The sequence below is a fragment of the Peromyscus leucopus genome, chromosome 1 (assembly GCF_004664715.2).
Source record: "Peromyscus leucopus breed LL Stock chromosome 1, UCI_PerLeu_2.1, whole genome shotgun sequence".
NCBI classification, from domain to species: Eukaryota; Metazoa; Chordata; class Mammalia; order Rodentia; family Cricetidae; genus Peromyscus; species Peromyscus leucopus.
In genome coordinates this window covers 190,198,334-190,220,102 of record NC_051063.1, presented here as the reverse complement: position 1 = coordinate 190,220,102, position 21,769 = coordinate 190,198,334, and the positions used below count along the sequence as shown (strand labels likewise).

Below are 21,769 nucleotides of genomic sequence, written 5' to 3'. Positions count from 1 at the left end.
GACATTTAAAGAGGAAACTTGTGCTCTTTGCTTTCTCTCACCTTGCTAGTAAGTCCATTTTTTCACTGGCATTCGAACCATCTATGGTATTTAAGTGTTTTCTGAAGATCAGCTGACACATTCCACATCATAGAATGAGAAGTTTCTACATTTTTGGATTGTCATTTATATGTAGTGATTGCTAGATTAGCTAGACTGCTTCCTAGAAGACATTCTAATAAATTGTGTGAATCCATATATACGTATATGTGAGAGAGAAAGTCAGAGAAACAGAGTGAGGGAGACAGAAAGATTCATTCTGTAAGTTCTTTAAGAACCCTAACAAATATTAAGACAGACCAATGTTCCATGATATATATGAATTTTAGGAATTCATAACCCCTCTAACATTTCTGTGGAAGACACTTGAAGTACTACTACATCCTGAAAAGCAAGATAAATATGAGTGGTCAAGGAAGAGAAAGAAAATAAGCATTACAACACCAGATCGAAAAACACGTTATCAAACTGTATCAATTATTGCAATAACAAAAATGGACAATAATTAGCAAGTAATATCAATATAAAATCAATGTCAATCTTCACATTCTCTAATCATAATACATGAACAAAGAGATTGTTTTGTCAAACCAACATTCATTTTTTCTTCTAATAACAAACCTTATTTACAAACGTAGAGAGATTTCTTCTGTAAATATGGAGGGAATGAATATTGAGAATATTGAGGAAGTGGAACATAGTAAAGTAAATGAAAGACTAAAATCTTTGATAGACATGGTAGAAACAATCTCAAATAAAGACTGACTAATATAAGTCAACAACACAACAGAAAGTTCTGTCCCTGTGACAAACATAGCTTCATTCCAGGGATACAGGAATGGTTCAGCATATGCAGGTCAGCTAAGTAAATGGGGCACATAAATTATTCAAGCAAAGGGCTACATGATTATCCAAATATGTGCGGAATGTGCTCTTAACAAAGTCCAGCATCCATTCAGATTTAAAAGTTAAAAAAACAAAAACCAAACACAACAGAAGGAATAAATCCCTGACTTATTGAAGTTTTCTTTTTTATTAAATAATTTTTCCCAGCCCAATCACATGAGAAGTTTTTTCTATGGCAATCTTATTGACAACATTATACTACAGGAAGAGAAACTCAAAGAATATCAATAAAAGTCTTAGTGAGGCCAGTTGTATGTGTTGGTGCATGTCTATAATCAAACTCTTGGATGGAGAGGCAGGCAAACCTTCTCAGTTTATGGCCAGTGTGCTGTACATAGTGAGTCCAAGTGAGCTAGGGTTGCATATACAGACCCTGCCTCAAAAGAAATGAACAAAAATTGGACAGTGATGATTTTTTTCTAGTTACATCCACTTGCTTTAAAATTTAATGATGTCATTGTTTTTTTTTTTTTGCTGCTGAGTAATTATGTAAATGTATCACATTTCCTTTATCCATTCTTTGGATGAGGGCCATCATCCTGAGTGAGTTAACCAAGACCCAGATATGGAAACATGGTATGTGCTCACTCATAAACTGAACATTAGATGGAAAGCAAATGATAACACTCCTCAGCCCCAGAGAAGCCAGTTAAAAAGGACACATGGATCACCCTAGGAGGGGAAATTACTGGAATCTTCTGGATTGTATAAAGTTTTTATATTTTAAACTTTAAGAAATCCTATAATTAACTTTGAACAATCTCACTTTTATTCCAGTTCCCCAAATATTTGCAGGCATTATAAGGCCCTTTCACCTGAGGAAACATTCCATCTTTCAGTTCAATGCATATTAGTTCAACACTTTGCCACCAGAAATATACCAGGCTCTGCCTAATTGGCTGTGATTCTCTTTACACTCTGCTTGTCATGCTGTGCAGTGCTATTTATTGGAGTTCATGTTTGCTGTCAGAGATTTGAAGAGATATTTCCCATGTTTCTGATATCCACTTATCCTACTTTGTTGCACTGTTGCTGTGATTAAACACTGACCATAAGTAAACTGAGGAGGAAGTGTTGATTAGGCTCATGGGTTAAACTAAAGGGAAGACAAAGCAAGGATCTGGATCCTTCAACTAAGGTATAGACCCTGAAGGAACATTGTCTATTGCTTTGCTCTGGTTGATTTCTCCTACAGCCCTGCCTAGGGACAGCACTGCCCACAGTCGACTGGGAACTCATACATGAATTACACAGTAATAAAATGCATAAATAATATGACAGCCGCCTACATCAATAGAGAGAAATATTTTAGTTATGCTTCCCTCTAACTTTTTAATGTACTTTCTGTCAAGGTGATGAAATTAACTAGAAAAATCAGTTTGCAAGCTCCATGGTGTTTGTCCACAGCAAAGAACCAATTCTTATTCCTAAACTTCTAAGTTTGGGAAGCTACTCAACTTACATCAGATTGTTTACATACATTTGCTGGTAGCATGAATCTTAAAAGCTTTTATTAATAAAATCAAACTTAAGGCCAGTTATTGAGGTGAACACTGGAAGATCAGAGAGACAGAATAAGCCATACCTAACGTCACCTGGCCAACTTCTCAGCTGATCTTATTTTCTCAGACTGGAAGCCTCTGTGTCCTCATATCCAAATGGTTCTCAGCTGAACCTTGCTGCTCAAAAACCTAAAAGCTTAACCAGCCAAATGCTTAACCACACAAATGCTTCTTGTTCCTGATCCTCATGCCTTATATATCTTTCTGCCTTCTACCACCATTCCCTGAGATTAAAGGCTCGCTTTCTGGGATAAAAGGCTTGAGTCAACATGCTTGGCTCTAATCTTGAACACAAGGATTTCTTCCTAGCTCTGCCTCCAAAGTGCTGGGATTAAAGGCGTGTACTACCACTGCCTATCCTCTATGTTTAATATTGTGGCTGTTCTGTCTCTGACCCCAGATAAGTTTATTAGGGTGCACAATATTTCGAGGAACACAATACCACCACATTTGCTTGTTTGGCATTATAAAATATACTAAGTTTAATGTAGTCACTCATTTGGTATATATAAAATAAGCTTATTGATGTTTCAACATGCTAATATAATTTTGTTATGGAAGGAGTAGGTAAAACTCCTGATATCAGCATGTGTCTAATTTTCCTTAGATGCCACCCTCTGTGTGCAGTGCTGATTGTGGTCCTGGATTCAGAAAATTCTTGCAGGAGGGAATTGCAGCCTGCTGTTTTGATTGCATCCCCTGCCCAGAAAATGAAGTTTCTAATGAGACAAGGGAGTTTTTGCTGCTGAGATAAATCCTTCATATAGATCATCTTCTCCCAAACACACTGATCAAAAGTTCTAAATGTCCACTGCACAAATAAATCATATCACTTTCCCAATTTAGTTTTGATAGGACTATGATCATTAAAAATGTCACTTTAAGTAGCATGTTATGCCATGACATATATCTTTGACTCTTTGGAAATCCATGGTAGGTGGCCTTTTCTCATAGAAATTTTGATAATCAAACCACAATGTGAGGGAATTCCATAGAAGGTCTTTACTAGTGACTAATCTCCTTTGAAACTACAAGTAGATTAGATTCCAATCCTAAAACTTTATTAATATTTATTTTTATATTTACGTGTTTTTTTGTGTCACTACATAAGTTTATAAGTTCATTGGCACCATGTATATGCAGGGAATCAATGGAGAACAGACTAGGGCTTCTGATACCTTGAACTCTGCTATGTGGGTTCAAGACACCAAATATAAGCCCTCTGTCTCTGTAAGATTAATGAAGACTGGAAACAAATTCTTGGGAAAGCATAAGAAACTGTTCAGTATGATACAAAGGATTTCAAGCTATATCCAGAGATCCCCCTTTCAAAGCATCATTGTGATTTGAAATCTAGAGAAGTGTGGAGAATTTTTCCCACATAAAGTAGAAACTATGGAGTACTATAATCAGTATTTTTAAATATAGCATAGTTAATAAAGTAAAAAGTAGAAGGTACAATGATTTTGTATGATAGCAACTAGCTACAGTTATTCAAATGGTGGTGGCACCTATACAGCCCATGTTAGGCAAATGATTATTTAGAGTTGGTTATATAAAAATAGCAGATACTTACGTTTTCTTTCTTGTTGCCTATCATCCTATATAATGAAAGATGTTAAAGAACATTTATAGCCAGTAAAACAGTTCAGAAGTTAAATCCCTTTCTACTAAAGCTGATGATGAGTTCATCCCTTGGGCCCATGTAATAGAAAGATGTTGCCAAGTCTTAGAGGTTCTGTTCTGATGCCTATGTACTTGCACATACAACTTACTGCAATTTACTTAAACCAACTCTAAAGAAATTGTTTTACATATGAAACATATAAGAATAAAAGATGTTTACAACAATAAATACATCAAAAATTAAAGAAAAAAATTATTTCTTTAATTATGCATATATATGTGAAGTGGGTGGTTATGTGTAAACAATTGCATGTGCATGTAACAGGCATCCAAGGCCCCTATAGTTAGAGTTACAGTCAGTTTTGAGACACATGATATGGGTCTTTAGAACTGAATTCAGTTTTTCTGCAAGAGCAGTATATTCTCTTCACTATTGAGAAAAAATCCTATTCCTTTAAAAAAAATAACTAGTTACATGTGTCCATAAATGCATTGTTCTAGATAAAAAGACTTGAAATCTAGAAGCACATCATGACTCTGTGCAACTGTCCAATGATTCAGAGCAATTGTACTCAAGTTTCTTCAACTTTCCATGGTGGAGACTACAAATTATGGACAGGATACTATTCTTCCAAACAAACCTTCTGTGCTATCACTCTTGCTTGAGTGTTCTTTTATTGTGATCATGATGTTATATCAATATCTACTTTGCACTTGAGTACACTCACAAAATCTGATTCTCGAATAGATGGAAATTAGTGGAAGAGGAAGAAAGGTGGTGGTCAGTTCCCAAAGGTTACAGAATCAAGAAGAAAGGCTTGTTATGCTAAGTATATAAAGAGGTTTCTGACTTCAGGAGGGGGTTACTGCTTCTTATGAACAAGACTCAGGGACAAACCATCCCTACTTCCAGATAAGAACACAATTGGGTACATATTTATTTGATTAATTATTTTTGCATTTATAAACATAAAATTTATATTTATATAGCATACTTCTTTCACTCTCACCCTCCTGCTTCCCCCATATAAACCCAATCACGCTCATATTAGAGCTCTGTTGTTACTTTTGCATGTACACACATATACATATATACATACACACAACTTACTAATTATGAAGGAAATTTAGTTACAATAACCATGGAAATATGGCTCTAGCAAGCCTTGCCTCTCTTCCCCATTCCCTTTGCCTTGCCTAAAATCATGAGATTAGAGTGATAGTTCGAATGAAATTGGCCCTATTAGAGGGTGTGGTCTTGTTGGAGAAGGTGTGCTCTTATTGGAGGATTTGTGCCACTGTGGATGAAGACTTTGAGGCCTCTTATATGCTTAAGCCATACCAAGTGAGACAGTTTTCTTCCTGTTGCCTATGGATCAAAGATGTAAAATATTCAGCTTCTTCTCCAACAAGAACTATGTCTGCATGCATAGCACCATGTCCCCCCATGATGATAGTGGACTGAGTTTTTGAACTATAAGCCACTCAATCAAATGTTTTCCTTTGTAACAGCTACTGGGGTCATGGTTCTCTTCACAGCAATTGAAATGCTAACTAAGGCTATTATATATTCCTAAAGCTAGTCATCCATATCTATTCCCTTATTTGGTCACTTCCTCTTCCTGAGGCTGACTAACAGGGTCCAGCATTCAAAGTATTGAAATCCAGCTTCCAAAAATTCTGTTGTGTCTGTCCTAATTAAACTGTCCAACCAAAATTAATCAGTTGAGCCTAACCAGCGGTTTCCCTTTCATCTTTATAAGGTGCCATGTTCCAAGTGTCCATGTCTGTGTCTTCTCTATTCAAAACCTCTTCTCTCTATTTCTTATTGTTTTCCTTTTCTCCTTCATTCTCTATCTCCTGTTTTGTCTCCTATTCCCTGTGAATTGTTTTTTTGGGTCAAATAAATCTACTTTGTGTTGGCATGTCATGTGTGAATTCTAAGTGTCCCTAGAGATTAAGTTTAGTATTTCTTCTATGTCAATGGGTTTGGACTAGTAAATTCAAACTAGAAAACATATCACAGGAAGTGTCTCCAATAGAAGACACAGTCCCCATCTATTACAGGAAGAACATAAATAAAACAGACAGAAATACATCAGGAGGCACTGCAACCATGGGATCTGAGACTTTAAAATACACTCTGTGCAAAATATTGGTTAATGATTTTACCCTCTGTCAATTTACCAGTTTAATTCATGTACTGAAAATATCTGTGATTTCTGATAACATAACAAATGACATCATCAACACACCTTAAATTAGACAATGCATGGTGTGATGGTTTCATTTCCCATAAAGAAAATGAATGAGCATTATGAAATGGAAGCATTGTGATTCAGCAATGTCCTTCGACTCCATCCTCAGAAACAAATGCAGACAGTGCAATGCTTCTTCAGCACATTAAATTGAAATATCCAGTCAAAAAATGGCTAAAGCTGCATTAATCATACTTTCCTTTCTCCATCAGATGTGGAAAAATGTGTGAGGTGTCCAGAGGACCAGTATGCCAACAGAGAGCAGACACAGTGCATTCCCAAATCTCTGGTCTTTCTGACCTATGAAGACCCCTTGGGAATGACTCTTGCCTCAATATCCTTGTGCTTCTCTGCATTCACAGTGCTTGTTCTTGTGGTCTTTGTCAAAAACCATGACACTCCACTTGTGAAGGCAAACAACCAGAATCTTAGTTACATCTTGCTCATCTCACTCATGTTTTGTTTCTTGTGCCCCTTGCTCTTTATTGGGCATCCCAGCTCAGCTACCTGTATTCTACAGCAAATCACATTTGGAGTTGTATTCACTGTGGCTATTTCCATGGTGCTGGCCAAAACAGTGACTGTGCTTTTGGCTTTCATAGTCATAGCCCCTGGAAGAAGGATGAGATTCTTCATAATTTCAAGAGCACCCAACTACATCATTGTCATATGTACCCTTATCCAAATTATTCTCTGTGCAATCTGGCTGGGAGTTTCTCCTCCCTCTATTGACACTGATGCACACTCTGAGTATGGCCAAATCATCATTGTGTGCAACAAGGGCTCAGTTACTGCATTCTACTGTGTCTTGGGATACCATGGTTCCCTTGCCTTAACAAGCTTTATTGTGGCTTTCTTGGCCAGGAATCTCCCTGACAAATTTAATGAAGCCAAATTGCTGACCTTCAGCATGTTATTGTTCTGCAGTGTGTGGATCACCTTTCTCCCTGTCTTCCACAGCACCAAGGGAAAGGTCATGGTGGTGGTGGAGGTCTTCTACATTTTGTCCTCAAGTGCAGGTCTTCTGGGATGCATCTTTATCCCCAAGTGCTACATAATTTCATTCAGACCAGAGAGAAATTCTCTTCAAAAGTTAAGGGAGAAATCATCTTCCTAAACACTCATTTCATAAATTGTTACTGAAAAATATAATGATGGTACAGAAATACCTGTTGTAATACAATGCAAGATATAAGCATCAGCTATTGTTTCTTCTATGATAATGCCCAGGAATGTCATCTGTACTAATTTTCTGTACATTGCATCCTATAATCTTCCACTCCAACACTTATTTTACAATACCGGGTTCCTGGAGATTAGTGCATAAGAGATGTGTTCTTTTATTTCTCTAATACAAAGCAATATTTGAAATAAACTACAAGTAATTCTTTTGATATCTGAATTAATGTGTGACTTTTAAATTAAGAGAAAAACCAAGAAAGTTTGTAGTAGAGGGAATGAATATTTGCAGATGATGAAATTAATTACCCTTTCTGGAGGAGACAAGAGAATGCTGTTGCATCCTAGGAGTTAGAGGAGTAAAACTTAGGAGAAAGAAAGATGTTTTGTTAAATAGATAGAAATAATATTGTGAAAGATGGGAAGATGTATCAGCATTTAAAGTCATGTACACCTTTTTCAAAGGAGACGAGTTCACTATCAAATTCATGCATCTTACCATTCACAGGCACCTCTACCAATAGAGCCAATGGATCAGATGCCTTTTCTGTCTCTCAAGAACACCTACACACAGGTGTGCACATAATAGCACACTCAAAAAGCACAGATACACATGTTGGAAATTAAATGAAATTTTTAAATTGAAGTTTACAAAGCACTACAATGGAACGCTGGATTTCTTTCTTTTCCATTCATTGAAAACAGGTTTTCTTTCACATAATATCCCCTGATTATGGTTTCCCTTCCCAACTAGTTAAAGCTCCTCCAAGATCCTCCAAGATTCCTATCTGAATCCACCCCACTTCTATCTCTCACTGGAAAACAGTAAGGTTTGTAGGGGATAATAATAAAAAAACATACTATGATAAAGAAAATCTAACACACTGGAATTGGTCAAAATCAGCAAACATAAGGAAAAGAGCCCAAGAGAAGGCATGAGAATTAAACACATGTGTTTGTACACTCAGGAATCCCTAAAAAAAATCTTTCCTTGAAACATAACATATATGCAAGCAATGTGTAATTTAAAGTGAATAGAATTTATACACACACACACACACACACACACACACACATATAGCATGAAAAACCTACAAAAGTGGGACAAAGTGAGAACTCTGATACAATACTATGAGACAAGGGCTTCCAAAAATGAGGTTGACTCAATTTTCTGTTCCCATCTAGTTATGGGCATACAGTCTGCCCTTAGAAGTAGTTTGATTCCCTATTGAGACTCTTTTGATGGAAACAAAATTCTCATTAGCTGGTGGTTATCAATTGGAGATTGCTTCTTATTTAGGGATGAGGCTTGTGATCACTTCTACTCTCAGGTCAGGGACCCCAACTGGGAAAACCCATGTTTGCCTGTTCCTGCTTCCTAGGTTCTATAATTTCTTTTATTTATCAATCCTGATCATTTATAAGGCATTTTTTTCTTTTGTGTCCTTTGTCATGGTATCTGCTCCACCCATGAACTTGACCTATACATGCCAAAGGAGGCTGTGCTTCTTGCCATCATAAGTGACCTCTTAAAAGGAAAGGGAGAGGGGTCCCATTCTTATTTTTACTGCCTTTATTCTGTTGGCCAGGTACATTTGCTCACTTAGAGAATTGAAGATGTCTTCAGAAGTTTACTTGTGTCTGAATTAGTGAGTGTATTTCTAAACTTAAATCTTAATAAATCCATATTACCCATTAAATAGATTCACATGCTTTGACCTTAATAGCCCCCCATTCTGTCTGCCTCTTATCTTCTTTCTACATATGCCTCCATGCTATTTTCTGTGGCTTGTAGGGAGATATGTGAAGGAGGCAATACTTTTAAACTTAGTTTTCTTCCTCTCACCATAAATGTCTGGCTGTTGATTTCTGTTTGCTATTTGTTCCTGTCTGCTGCATAATGAAGATATTCTGAAGATGACTGAGCAAGATGTTGATCCATAACTTTAACACAATGCAATTACAAGACATTGCCTTTTTAAGAACACTAACATGGTTTTACTGTAGGTAAAGGTTGATCTAAACCCAGAAAGGAGAAAGTTAAGCTTAATTAACACATCCACCATGCCTTTTCAAACAGGTAATCTTGATGCTTAAGTCTGTTTTCACATGCTGTCCATGCAGGCAGCAATTTGAATCAGTCTGTACTGAGAGACAAACAGGAGTGCAGAAGGACTCTTTGTTATGTAGGCTAGAGTGTGGGGTGCAGGGCTGTAGCTAGACAGCTCACCAGTTGGCAAGAAGTTGACAACCTTTAACTCTTTAAGTGATTAGAATTCCTGCTGGAAACAAATATATATTAGTGGTAGAACATGGAGTCATGGAGTTTTTAAGGAGGAACCTTTTTTTCTATCAGTTTATTCCTAAAGCCAAGGTCTAAATATTAAGAATCTAGAGGTAAATTACAGCTAGTAGCCAGACTGGCAGCAAGGAGTGCCTTTGTCCTGCAGTGGCATGGTCATGCAGTGTGATAAACTGATCCAGGATCCATAAAGGTGAGTCAGTGTCCTGTTAAAATATGCAAGCATATTCTCTTCCTGTCATTATTAAAACATCAGGACCTTCCAATTACCAGTGAGGAGATCCACGAGGCTCAAGTGTAACTTTTGTGGAAAAGTGTCTGAGGAAAGAACTCGTATTGTCCCCAGATATATATTCATATGATTAAAATGGAACGTGATTTAAGTGATGATGGGCAGATGAATATTAAAATTTTCACTTTGCAATTTGCATATTTGGGAGTTTAAAGTATAATGAACTCTTTCTACCATAGCTTGACTTTGGGGGTTATAAGGAATACCTGTAGTGGGAGATAGGAAATGTAAAGCACCAGTTCTTAACAGATCTTGAAGTGTAAGAAGGCCATTGTCCATTTTTGAGCTCTAGGCATTCCTGATATTGAAAATCAATGACCCAAATGCTGTAGATTGAATTAACACCTGAAATAATGAAATCATGTTTAGTACTCTTAAAAACCATCAATAATGAACAAATAATGGTCATGTAGTTCATATGAAAAGATACCAATTTATCCTGTCTGAGTTACTTGCAAATCTTCAGGCTCATCATACAAGATATTATGCTGTTCAGCCAATAAGGGAGGATTGTCACATGAATATCTTGCCCAAATAATTCTACTCTCTTTGGTTTAATTTCCTTCCTAGTCCCAGTCTTTTAGAATAAAGTCCCTCCCACAAACAGAGCCAAGGAAGCTTTAGCCTCAGATGTATAATTTTCATGAGGATCATAGATTAGTGTCACCAAAGAGGAATGTCAAATAAAGGTTTGAGTACAACCATGGGTATATCCAAATAATTATGTACTTAGGAGATATCATCAAGCAGTTTTTGAAAATCATGTAAAGATTTTAAACAGTGCATTCTCAAATGAAAAGGTTGAGGAGAGAAAAAAATCTGTGTCAATCCATCCCTGGGCACCAGCCACTCTGGGGAAGACCTGCAAAACTTGGTCCCAGGTTCTGGCCACCAGTCATGTCCCCTTCTAGCCCCATCGGGAAACATCCCCTTCTCCAAGCTTCCCTGGCAGCCCCTGCAATCTCCACGCCCTGCCCCCACGCCCATCTGCCCAAGACTCCAGCAACTTCGTGAGACTTCGAGACCAGCGCCCAGCTCCCATCCTGCCCTGGACTTCCCTTTTGGGCCAGACATGGCTCTCATCCTGCCCTGGCCTTCCCTTCTGGACAAGAGCACCCATCCTACCCCGGACTTCCTGTCTGGACAAAAGCTCCCATCCTGCCCCAGACTTCCCATCTAGATAAGAGCTTCCATCCTGCCCCAGACTTCCCATTTGGACAAGAGAGCTCCCATCTGAACAAGAGAGAGAGACTTTTTGAATCTGTCAGCTCTGTCTGAAACAAGTGCTCTGATATGACCAAGAACGAACCACAAGGTGATAGGCAGATGTTAAGGCAGAAGTACATACAACAAAATGAAAAGCAATACAACATCACCAGAATCTAGCCTGCTCCAAAATTGGAAGAAGTAGAAGAAAACAGTCTTATGAATAATATCATGAAGAAGGTAAAGGCTTGTGTAGAGGAAAAGACAAAAAAAATGGGAAGAATGCTATAAACAACTAGAGGAAAGGGCAAACAAATTAGAAGAAGACAATAAAGTCCTGGAATAAAACAATAAAGTCCTGGAAGAAAACAATAAAGCACTGAAAGAAAATCATGAAAAATCAATGAAACAAATAAAAGAAACAGTCCAAGACCTGAAAAGGGAAATAGAAAAAATGAAGAAGACACAAACAGAGGGAATGCTGGAAATAGAAAATCTGAGTAAAAGATCGGGAACTTCAGATGCAAGAATAAACAACAGAATGCAAGAGATGGAAAAGAGGTTCTCTGGCTTTGAAGATACAGTAGAAGAAATAGATTCATCAGTCAAAGAAAACACTAAAGCCAACAAAGTCATGAACGAAAATGTCCAAGAAATTTGGGACACCATGAAAAGACCAAACCTATGAATAATAGGGATAGAAGAAGGTGAAGAATACTAAATCAAAGGCACAGAAAATATATTTAACAAAATCATAGAAGAAAACTTTCCCAACTTAAACAAGGAAATGCCTATGAAGATACAAGAAGCCTATAGAACACCAAACAGACTAGATCCCCCCAAAAATCCCCTCGTTACATAATAATTAAACAACTAAACGTATAGAATAAAGAAAGAATATTAAGAACAGCAAAGGAAAAAGGCCAAATGACCTATAAAGGCAAACCTATCAGAATAACACTCTATTTCTCAATGGAGACTTTGAAAGCCAGAAGGACCTGGACAGATGTAATGCAGACACGAAGAGACCATGGATGTCAGCCCAGACTAATATACCCAGCAAAACTTTCTATCATCATAGACGGAATCAACAAGACATTCCAAGACAAAGCCAGATTTAAACAATACTTATCTACAAACCCAGCCCTACAGAAAGCACTAGAAGGAAAATTCCAACCAAAGGAAGTCAGATACACCCTCGAAAATACAGACAATAAATAATGCCACAGCAGTAAACACCAAAGAAGAGAAGTACACAAACACACTACCACCAAAAATAACAGAGATGAACAATCACTGGACGTTAATATCTCTTAATATCAACAGACTTAATTCATCTATAAAAAGACTTAGGCTTACAGAATGGATACAAAAGCAGGACTCAACTTTTTACTTCATAAAAAAAAAACACATCTCAAACTCAAAGACTTACAATACCTAATAATAAAAGGCTGGGAAAAGATTTTCCAATCAAGTGGTCTTAAGAAACAAGCGGGTGTAGCCATTATGATATCCAACAAAATAGACTTCAAACTAAAAACAATCAAAAAAGATCAAGAAGGGAATTACATACTTATACCAGGAAAGATCCACCAAGATGAAGTTTCAATTCTGAACATTTATTTTCCAAACACAAGGGCACCCACATATGTAAAAAAATTACTGAAGCTTAAACCACATATAAAACCCCACACATTAATAGTGGGAGCTCTCAACACCCCACATTCACCACGGGACAGATCTCCCAAACCGAAACTTAACAGAGAAATAAAGGACTTAACTGATGTCATGACCCAATGGGACCTAATAGGTATCTACAGAACATTCCATCCTAACAAAAAAGAATATACCTTCTTCTCAGCACCCCATGGAATTTTCTCTAAAATCAACCACATACTTGGCCACAAAGCAAATCTCAACAGATACAAAACAATTGGAATAACCTCCTGTGTTCTATGTGACCACCATGGTTTAAAGTTAGATTTCAAACTTTAAACCTACAATCTCATGGAAACTGAATAATGTTCAACTGAATCACCAATGGGTTAAAGAAGAAATCAAGAAAGAAATTAAAGACTTCCTAGAGATCAATGAAAATTAAGACACCATAGACCCAAACTTATGGGACACTATGAAAGCAGTGCTAAGAGGGAAATTCATAGCACTAAATGCCCACATAAAGAAGTTGGAGAAATCTCACACTAGTGACTTAGCAGCATACCTGAAAGCTCTAGAACAAGAAAAAGCAAAGTCTCCCAGGAAGAATAGATGCCAGGAAATTATCAAAGTGAGAGGTGAAATTAATAAAATAGAAACTAAGACAACAATACAAAAAATTAGTGAAACAAAGAGTTGGTTCTTTGAGAAAATCAAAAAGATAGACAAGCCCTTATCCAAACTAACCAAAAGACAGAGAGAGAATCCAAATCGACAAAATCAGAAATGAAAAGATCACATACTTAAGTTAAATTAAGACCAGATAAGCTATTTAAATAGTCCAATAACTCCTAAGGAAATAGAAACAGTCATTAAAAGTCTCTCAACCAAAAAAAAAGCCTAGGACCAGATGGTTTCAGCTCAGATTTCTACCAGATCTTCAAAGAAGAGTTAATACCATTACTCTCTAAATTGTTCCACATAATAGAAACAGAAGGAACATTACCGAACTCCTTCTATGAAGCTACAATTATTCTGATTTCTAAACCAAACAAGCAAACAACAAAGAAAGAGAACTACAGACCGATCTCCCTCATGAACACTGATGCAAAATTACTCAATAAAATACTGGCAAACAGACTCCAAGAACACATCAGAACAATTATCCCCCATGATCAAGTAGGCTTCATCCCAGGGATGCAAGGGTGGTTCAACATATGAAAGTCTGTCAATGTAATACACCATACAAAAAAAACTTGACGGGGGGGGGGGGGGGGGGGGGGGGGGCGCGCGCGGGGGCGGGGCGGCGGCGGCACACGCCTTTAATCCCAGCACTCCGGAGGCAGAGCCAGGCGGATCTCCGTGAGTTCAAGGCCAGCCTGGGCTACCACGTGAGTTCCAGGAAAGGCACAAAGCTACACAGAGAAATCCACATGTTCATTTCACTAGATGCAGAAAAGGCATTTGACAAAATCCAACACCCTTTCATGATAAAAGTCTTGGAGCGATCAGGAATACAGGGAACATACCTAAACATAAAAAAGGCAATTTACAGCAAGCCAACAGCCAACATCAAATTAAATGGAGAGAAACTCAAATCAATTCCACTAAAATCAGGAACAAGGCAAGGCTGTCCACTCTCTCTATACTTATTCAATATAGTACTTGAAGTTCTAGCCAGAGCAATAAGACAACATACGGAGATTAAGGGGGTACAAATTGGAAAGGAAGAAGTCAAGCTTTCCCTATGTGGAGATGACATGATAGTACTCTTGAGTGACCCCAAAGATTTCACCCAGGAACTGATAAAGCTTATAAACAGCTTCAGCAACATAGCAGGATACAAGATTAACTCAAAAAAAAAAATCAGTAGCACTCCTATATACAATGGTCAAAGAAGCTGAGAAGGAAATCAGAGATATACCACCCTTAACAATAGCCAAAAATGACATAAAATACCTTGGGGTAACACTAACCAAGCAAGTGAAGGACCTATATGAGAAGAACTTTAAGTCCCTGAAAAAAGAAATTGAAGAAAATGGAAAGATCTCCCATGCTCATGGATAGGCAGGGTTAACATAGTAAAAATGGCAATTTTACCAAAAGCAATCTACAGATTCAATGCAATCCCCATCAAAATACCAACACAATTCTTCATAGACCTGGAAAGAATAATACTCAATTTCATATGGAAAAACAAAAAACCCAAGATAGCTAAAAGAAACCTGTTCAATAAAACAACTTCTGGAGGCATCACAATCCCTGACTTCAAGCTCTACTATAGAGCTACAGTAATAAAAACAGCTTGGTATTGGCATAAAAACTGACATGTGGACCAATGGAATCTAATTGAAGACCCTGACATTAACCCACACACCTATGGACATATAATTTTTGACAAAGAAGCCAAAAGTGTACAATGGAAAAAAGAAAGCATCTTCAACAAATGGTGCAGGCATAACTGGATATCAACGTGTAGAAGGCTGCAAATAGATCCATATCTGTCACCATGCACAAAACTTAAGTCCAAGTGGATCAAAGACCTCAACCTAAATCCAGCTACTCTAAACCTGCTAGAAGAGAAAGTAGGAAGTAGTCTTGAATGCACTGGCATAGGAGATCACTTCCTAAATATAACACCAGTAGCACAGGCACTGAGACAAACAATCAATCAATGGGAACTCTTGAAAATGAGAAGCTTTTGTAGAGCAAAGGATACGGTCAACAAGGCAAAGCGACACCCTAGAGAATGGGGAAATATCTTCACCAACCCCACATCTGACAGAGAAATGATATCCAGAGTATATAAGGAACTCAAGAAATTAGACATCAAAAAGACCAACAGTCCAATTGAGAAATGGGCTTTAGAACTAAACAGAGAATTCTCAACAAAGGAAACCCAAATGGCTGAAAGACATTTAAGGAATTGCTCAACATCCCTAATCATCAGGGAAATGCAAATCAAAACAACTCTGAGATACCACCTTATGCCTGTCAGAGTGGCTAAGATCAAAAACACTGAAGACACTTTATGCTGGAGAGTTTGTGGAACTTGAGGAACTCTCCTCCACTGCTGGTGGGAATGCAAGCTTGTACAACCACTTTGGAAATCAATATAGCGCTTTCTTAGAAAATTGGGAATCAATCTCCCCCAAGATCCAGCTATACCACTCTTGGGGTATATACCCAAGAAATGCTCAAGCATACCACAAGAGCACTTGTTCAGCTATGTTCATATCAGCATTGTTTGTAATAGCTAAAACCTGGAAACAACTTAGATGCCCTTCAACTGAAGAATGGATAAATAAATTGTGGCACATTTACACAACGGAATACTACTCAGCAGAGAAAAACAATGACATCATGAGGTTTGTAGGCAAATGGATGGATCTAGAAAAAATCATCGCAAGTGAGGTAACCCAGACTCAGAAAGAGAAATATGGTATGTACTCACTCCTAGGAGGATACTAGATGTGGAACAAGGATGACTGGACTGCTACTCACATCACCAGTGAGGCTACCTAGAAAACAGGACCCAAGAAAGACATAGGTATCACCCAATGATAGAGAAATGGCTGAGATCTACATGAACAACCTGGACATGATTGGGAGCAATGAAGGGCAAGGGTCGAAGGAAAGAGAGTGGGAGATTCCAGCTGGATCAAGAACAGAGAGGGAGAACAAGGAATAGGAGACCATGGTAAATGAAACCCACATGAGAAAAGGAAGAAAGAAAGTACTAAAGAGGCCCACAGAAATCCACAAAGATACCCCCACAAAAGACTGCTGGCAATGGTCGAGAGACAGCCTGTACTGACATACTCTGGTGATGGGATGGCCAAACACCCTAATAGTTGTGCCAAGAACCCCATCCAATGACTGAGGAATCTGGATGCAGACATTCACAGCTAGGCCCCAGGTAGAGCACTGGGAATCTAATTAGCGAGAAAGAGGAGGGTTTATATGAGTGAGAATTGTTGAAACCAAGGATGGATAAAGCGCAGGGACAAATAGCCAAAGAATGGAAACACATGAACTGTGAACCAAAGGCTGAGGTGCCCCCAAGTGGATCAGGCCCTCTGAATAGGTGAGACAGTTGATTGGCTTGATCTGTTTGGGAGGCATCTAGGCAGTGGTACCAGGTCCTGGGCTCATTGCATGAGTTAGGTGTTTGAAACCTGCAACTTTTGCAGGGACTCTTGGCTCAATCTTGGAGAAGGGTACTGGGCTTGCCTGGACTGATTCTACCAGGTTAATCTCAGTCCTCAGGGGGAGGCTTTGCCCTGGAGGAGGTGGGAATGGGGAGTGTACTGGGGGCAAGGTGTGGGGGGCAAGAAGGGGGGAGAACAAGGGAATCTGTGACTGTTATGTAGAACTGAATGGTATTGTAAAATTAAAAAAAAAATCTGTGTGAATCACATGTCCAAAATTAAGAAATGAGGTTGAATTTGGATTTTTCTGGGGCCATTTGAGGCCCAATATAAAGTCAATTGTTGGACCAGAAAATGTAATGCTTCTTGTAAATAGGCTATGTCAGCATGAGAAATCAATATCTCATTAATATAATGAACGAGATAAACATCAGAATACATTTTACAAACTTGCAAAAACGTATTTTGACATAAGGTTGGGCTAGTTTTGTCTCCTTGAGGTAAGGCATTTCCATGATACCTCTGATAGAGTCTATGAAAATTTGGAGAAGGTAAGCTAAAAGGTGAAACACTGACATTCTTTAGGGTGTAGAAGTATGGTAAAGAAGCAATCTTGCAAATCTATGACAATTATGTTTTGATTTCTAGGATAGCCATAGGAGATGGCAAGCCACGCTGTAAAATGTCCATAGCCCCCAATGAATTCCATTTAATTTTCTATGTTCTTGTAACAGCCTTCATTAGCCTGATTTTTATCCTTAATAACAAATATTGTTGTGTTCCAAGAGCTGGTACAGGGCGCTAACTTCCACGAGACAGGTAGCAGCTTCATATTTCTCAGAATCTAAGGGCCATTGTTTAATCCTTATAAGAGCATCAGACTTCCATGTAATGAAGGTCAGCAGTGAGAACAGTGGTCCCTAGCATAGATTTTGATACCCTAAGCCATGTCTATCATTTTTAATTTCTGGACTAATGGCTCAATTTTGCCTTGGGCTTGTTTACCCAAGTCCTTTTCAGGGTTTAAAAACCATCTGAAGCATTTGAACTGAAACCAGTTCATTAGCAGAGATTAATAACACACCCATTAGTTGTAGCACATCTCTTTCCCATAGAGTGATAGGTATGGAGGGGATGACATATTGACAGAAATTGCTATGATTTTCTCTATCACATCACCTTAATATTCCTGAGCTTCTGGCTACAACATTAGCTTGACCTAGGCCTAGTAAAGAGTCAAGAGTCATAGTTATTTCAAAGACTAAGCCAATCTTTTTGCAAAATGCTTGAAATGTCTGTGCCTATGTCTAGCAAGCCAATTATTTTCTTTCCCTGTGTTTTAAACATTTAGTTGGTCTGGAAAATTTAATTTCATGTTCCCTAGAAAGCCATATCACTAGAATTTAGATCTGCCACCTCCCTTAGGTGCTGGCCTGCATGAATCTGAATTGATTTTGTAGGGAGTTGTACAATGGTCTTAATCTCTCCAGTAGTGTCAAGATCGATTATCCCTGGGGCAACATTGATACCTTGTACAGCAGAGGAGCTATGGCCTATAATTAGCCTCAGTGTCCTTCCTAGGGAGGTCCATAGACTCTTGTACTAAGGCATACTGTTTGGGAGTCAGTGTTTGTATTGTGAAGGAGGTGGAACATAACTCCACTCCTAAAGCCTATATATATATCTCAGACCTCAATAAAAAACATTATCATTAGATCTAACTTATACATCCTCATTATATCTAGATTATTTACTGAGACTCATGTATCATTTATAACATATTAGATGTTTATATGTTATATTTATCTTTCCCAATACATTGTATTTCACATATCTTAAGTTATTTCTGAACTTCCCTAAACATTCTTTATATCTAAGCCTTCATATCCTTGTAAGAACTTTACATCTAAAAGCATATTTGTATTTATTTCTACAGGAGACATGAATGATTAAATACTGAGAGCAGCCAATGTAGAGTGAATGAATTTCTTCAAACAAAGTAACAGTCAAAGATTATTTTAAAATCTGTTTGGTGAGCTATCTTTATTTGAAATTGAGTATTAAAGCAAATTATCTTTAGACCTGGTAAGTGGAAATACAGAACAAATGATCCCAAAGTCTAATTTGGACTAAACCCTGACAGTAAAGGGCATGGCAGTTTTGTCTCAAGTGGGAATCTTAAACATTTTTAAATGCCAGGGGCTAAGTAATGAATTGATTATATTGGCATACTTAGAATGTATATAATATGATTTTATATACATTAGAGAATATGACTTTTATTAAGATGATCAAGCTGTAAATTGTGTCCCTAAAATTGTCTTTAATACCTTATAATTTAAGTACAACTTATCCTTAAACAGTTTACAGCTTAAGTTGGCCAAGCAGTTGATAAGTTGTATATCTTAATTATCTTTAACAGTTCATAATTTAAGTAAACTTATTCTTAATAATTTATACGTAAGTTGTCCTTATAAACTTAGACATTTAAGTTTTTATCCATGTTACATTTAGGCTAAAAATAATAAGCCTGTACTGAAGTTATTTTAATATAGGGACAAGAGCTCTTATTCAGAATTATAGTATGTAAGGAGAGTGACAATTGGATAAATCCTATATGGTGTATCATAAAATATGATAAGCATAGTAAAAAAACCCCAAAATTAAAAGGGAGAAGTGTTTTGTGTTTTGTTTTGTCTTTTTATCTGTAGCAGCCAATTTGTCCAGTTTTGTAATCAAGCCAGATAACTGCTGGGAACTGCAAGGGGAAGGGAGGGCTTGCGATGCAGGCTGAAGTGACCTGAGACACAGTTAGCAGAAATGCAAGGTGATTAATAACAGGCAGGCAGTTAGATTCAGAGACAAAAGAAGGCAGATATTCAGGAAGCATTTATTTAGGTAGGATTTCTCAGTCTCCAGAAGTCTCTGGGGTCCAGAAAACCCATAGGATTTCCAGATCATGGAAGAGTGTCCCTTTTCTGCAAGTCTGGTTTGAATGATTTAACTGAAAGTTCTTAGATTTGGCCAAGATTTTTGTATATAACCAAGTACCTCATAGTAACAGGCAACCCAGAAAGAGAAAAAAGAAAAAGACATTTTTGTAATATAGTGATAGGAGAGCTGGAGAATTAGTTTATGAATGCTGGGAAATTGCCATAGTTTTAAAACTGGCTCAAGCAGGGCTTTGAGGCTTGTACTGTTATTTAAATGAAGGCTGCTGGATGGAGCTTCTAGCTAACTGCAGAGCAGGTTAGAAATTTTACAGCTCAAGTTATCCTTTTAGATTCCAGTGAGTCAGAGAAAAAAAAAAAAGGCTGTTTGTAGCAGGAGGCTGCCACTTCAGAGGACTTAGTAGACTTCATTAGCTGTATTTTACACTCTCAGCAGGTCATGTATTGTGATAATATTTGTGTTATTTCTTTGTAAGGCACTGAATGAAGTAACAGCAGGTTTCTCCCTAGAAGGGAAATGTTTAGAATTTTTGCCACTTATCATAGTCTGCCAGTGAAACCATCCCACCAGGTCTGAGGCCCTTAGGGGTCCTTTAAATCTTTCTTTACATTTTCCAGAGAGCCTTTTGGGATTAAGATAGTCTGTTGCTTCTTTATCTAAGCTTGTAAACTGACTGGAGCTGGCTGAAATGCCTCTTATGTCAAGACTGTGTCCTGTAAGTTCTATCAGAAGCTCTTTCTCTTTAGACTTGTTTCTGACCCATGGTTTGAAAAATATTCTTAGGGACTGGGGCAAGGTCTTAGTCAAACTACTCAACACTCCAGGAAGTACCATGTCCTTGAGGTCTACAGCCCCCTTTGGTTAGGTCCACTTGGTAGCTGAAGACTTTGAGGTCATCTTTATGAATCCCCTGGAAACTGACTCTACTCTGGACAGCCTCCTCTAATTGATTCCTCTCTCCCTGGATGTACTTGGGTAATTATTCTTCTGACTAGTATGGTTATCATGCAAAGCACCAGGTAATGAAAGCTATTGGGGTCCAGCCCCTGAACTGCATTCACCCAGAGTTTCAGAAGAGATGCTACTGATGGTGGATTAATCTGAGGCTTCTCTAATAAAATCTATGTACACTAGTCTATACACTTTATTCTTCTGAGTTAGTTCTCTCTCTACATGCCTTCCATTTGCTCTCTTACTTATCTCCTTTCTTGCCTAATACTCTCTACCTTTCTGCTGTTCCCTCTAAGACTATTAGTTCTGCCCCATCTTGGTCTTTCTCATCTTGTTTTTCCTCCATCTAGTTCTTCCACATCTTACTTCCTCATCTTCTATCTCATCCTTCTAGTTCTCTCTTCTAGTCCTCCAATCTAGTTCTTCCCAATTTAGTTCTCTTTTAATCTATTTCTTTCCCATCTCAGTTTGTTCCCCGCCAGTTCTTACCTATCTAGTTCTTCCATTTTCTATTTTCTTCTCTATCTTTGCTCTGAAAATAAAACTTCCTTTTATCCCTTTGGCCCTTATCTCTCCAAGCTATCTCAGCTTCTGCCATTTCTGGCAGGGTAGGGAAGTTTGCTGGGTCACTAGGCAACTTGGCTAGGCAACTTCCACCATAGCTAGATGTACCTGTAAGTAGGAAGGTT

At 37.9% G+C, this 21,769-nt stretch overlaps 1 protein-coding gene across 1 annotated transcript in view; it reads left to right on the top strand.

The window, feature by feature from the left end:
* LOC114689354 (vomeronasal type-2 receptor 116-like) overlaps window positions 1-7,508 on the top strand; it is a 13,921-nt gene extending 6,413 nt beyond the window's left edge. The window contains exon 4 of the mRNA XM_037200343.1: window positions 6,604-7,508. Within this exon, the coding sequence (XP_037056238.1) occupies window positions 6,604-7,508 (905 nt within the window). The remainder of the gene's footprint in view (window positions 1-6,603) is intronic.
* The last annotated feature ends 14,261 nt before the right edge of the window (window positions 7,509-21,769 follow it).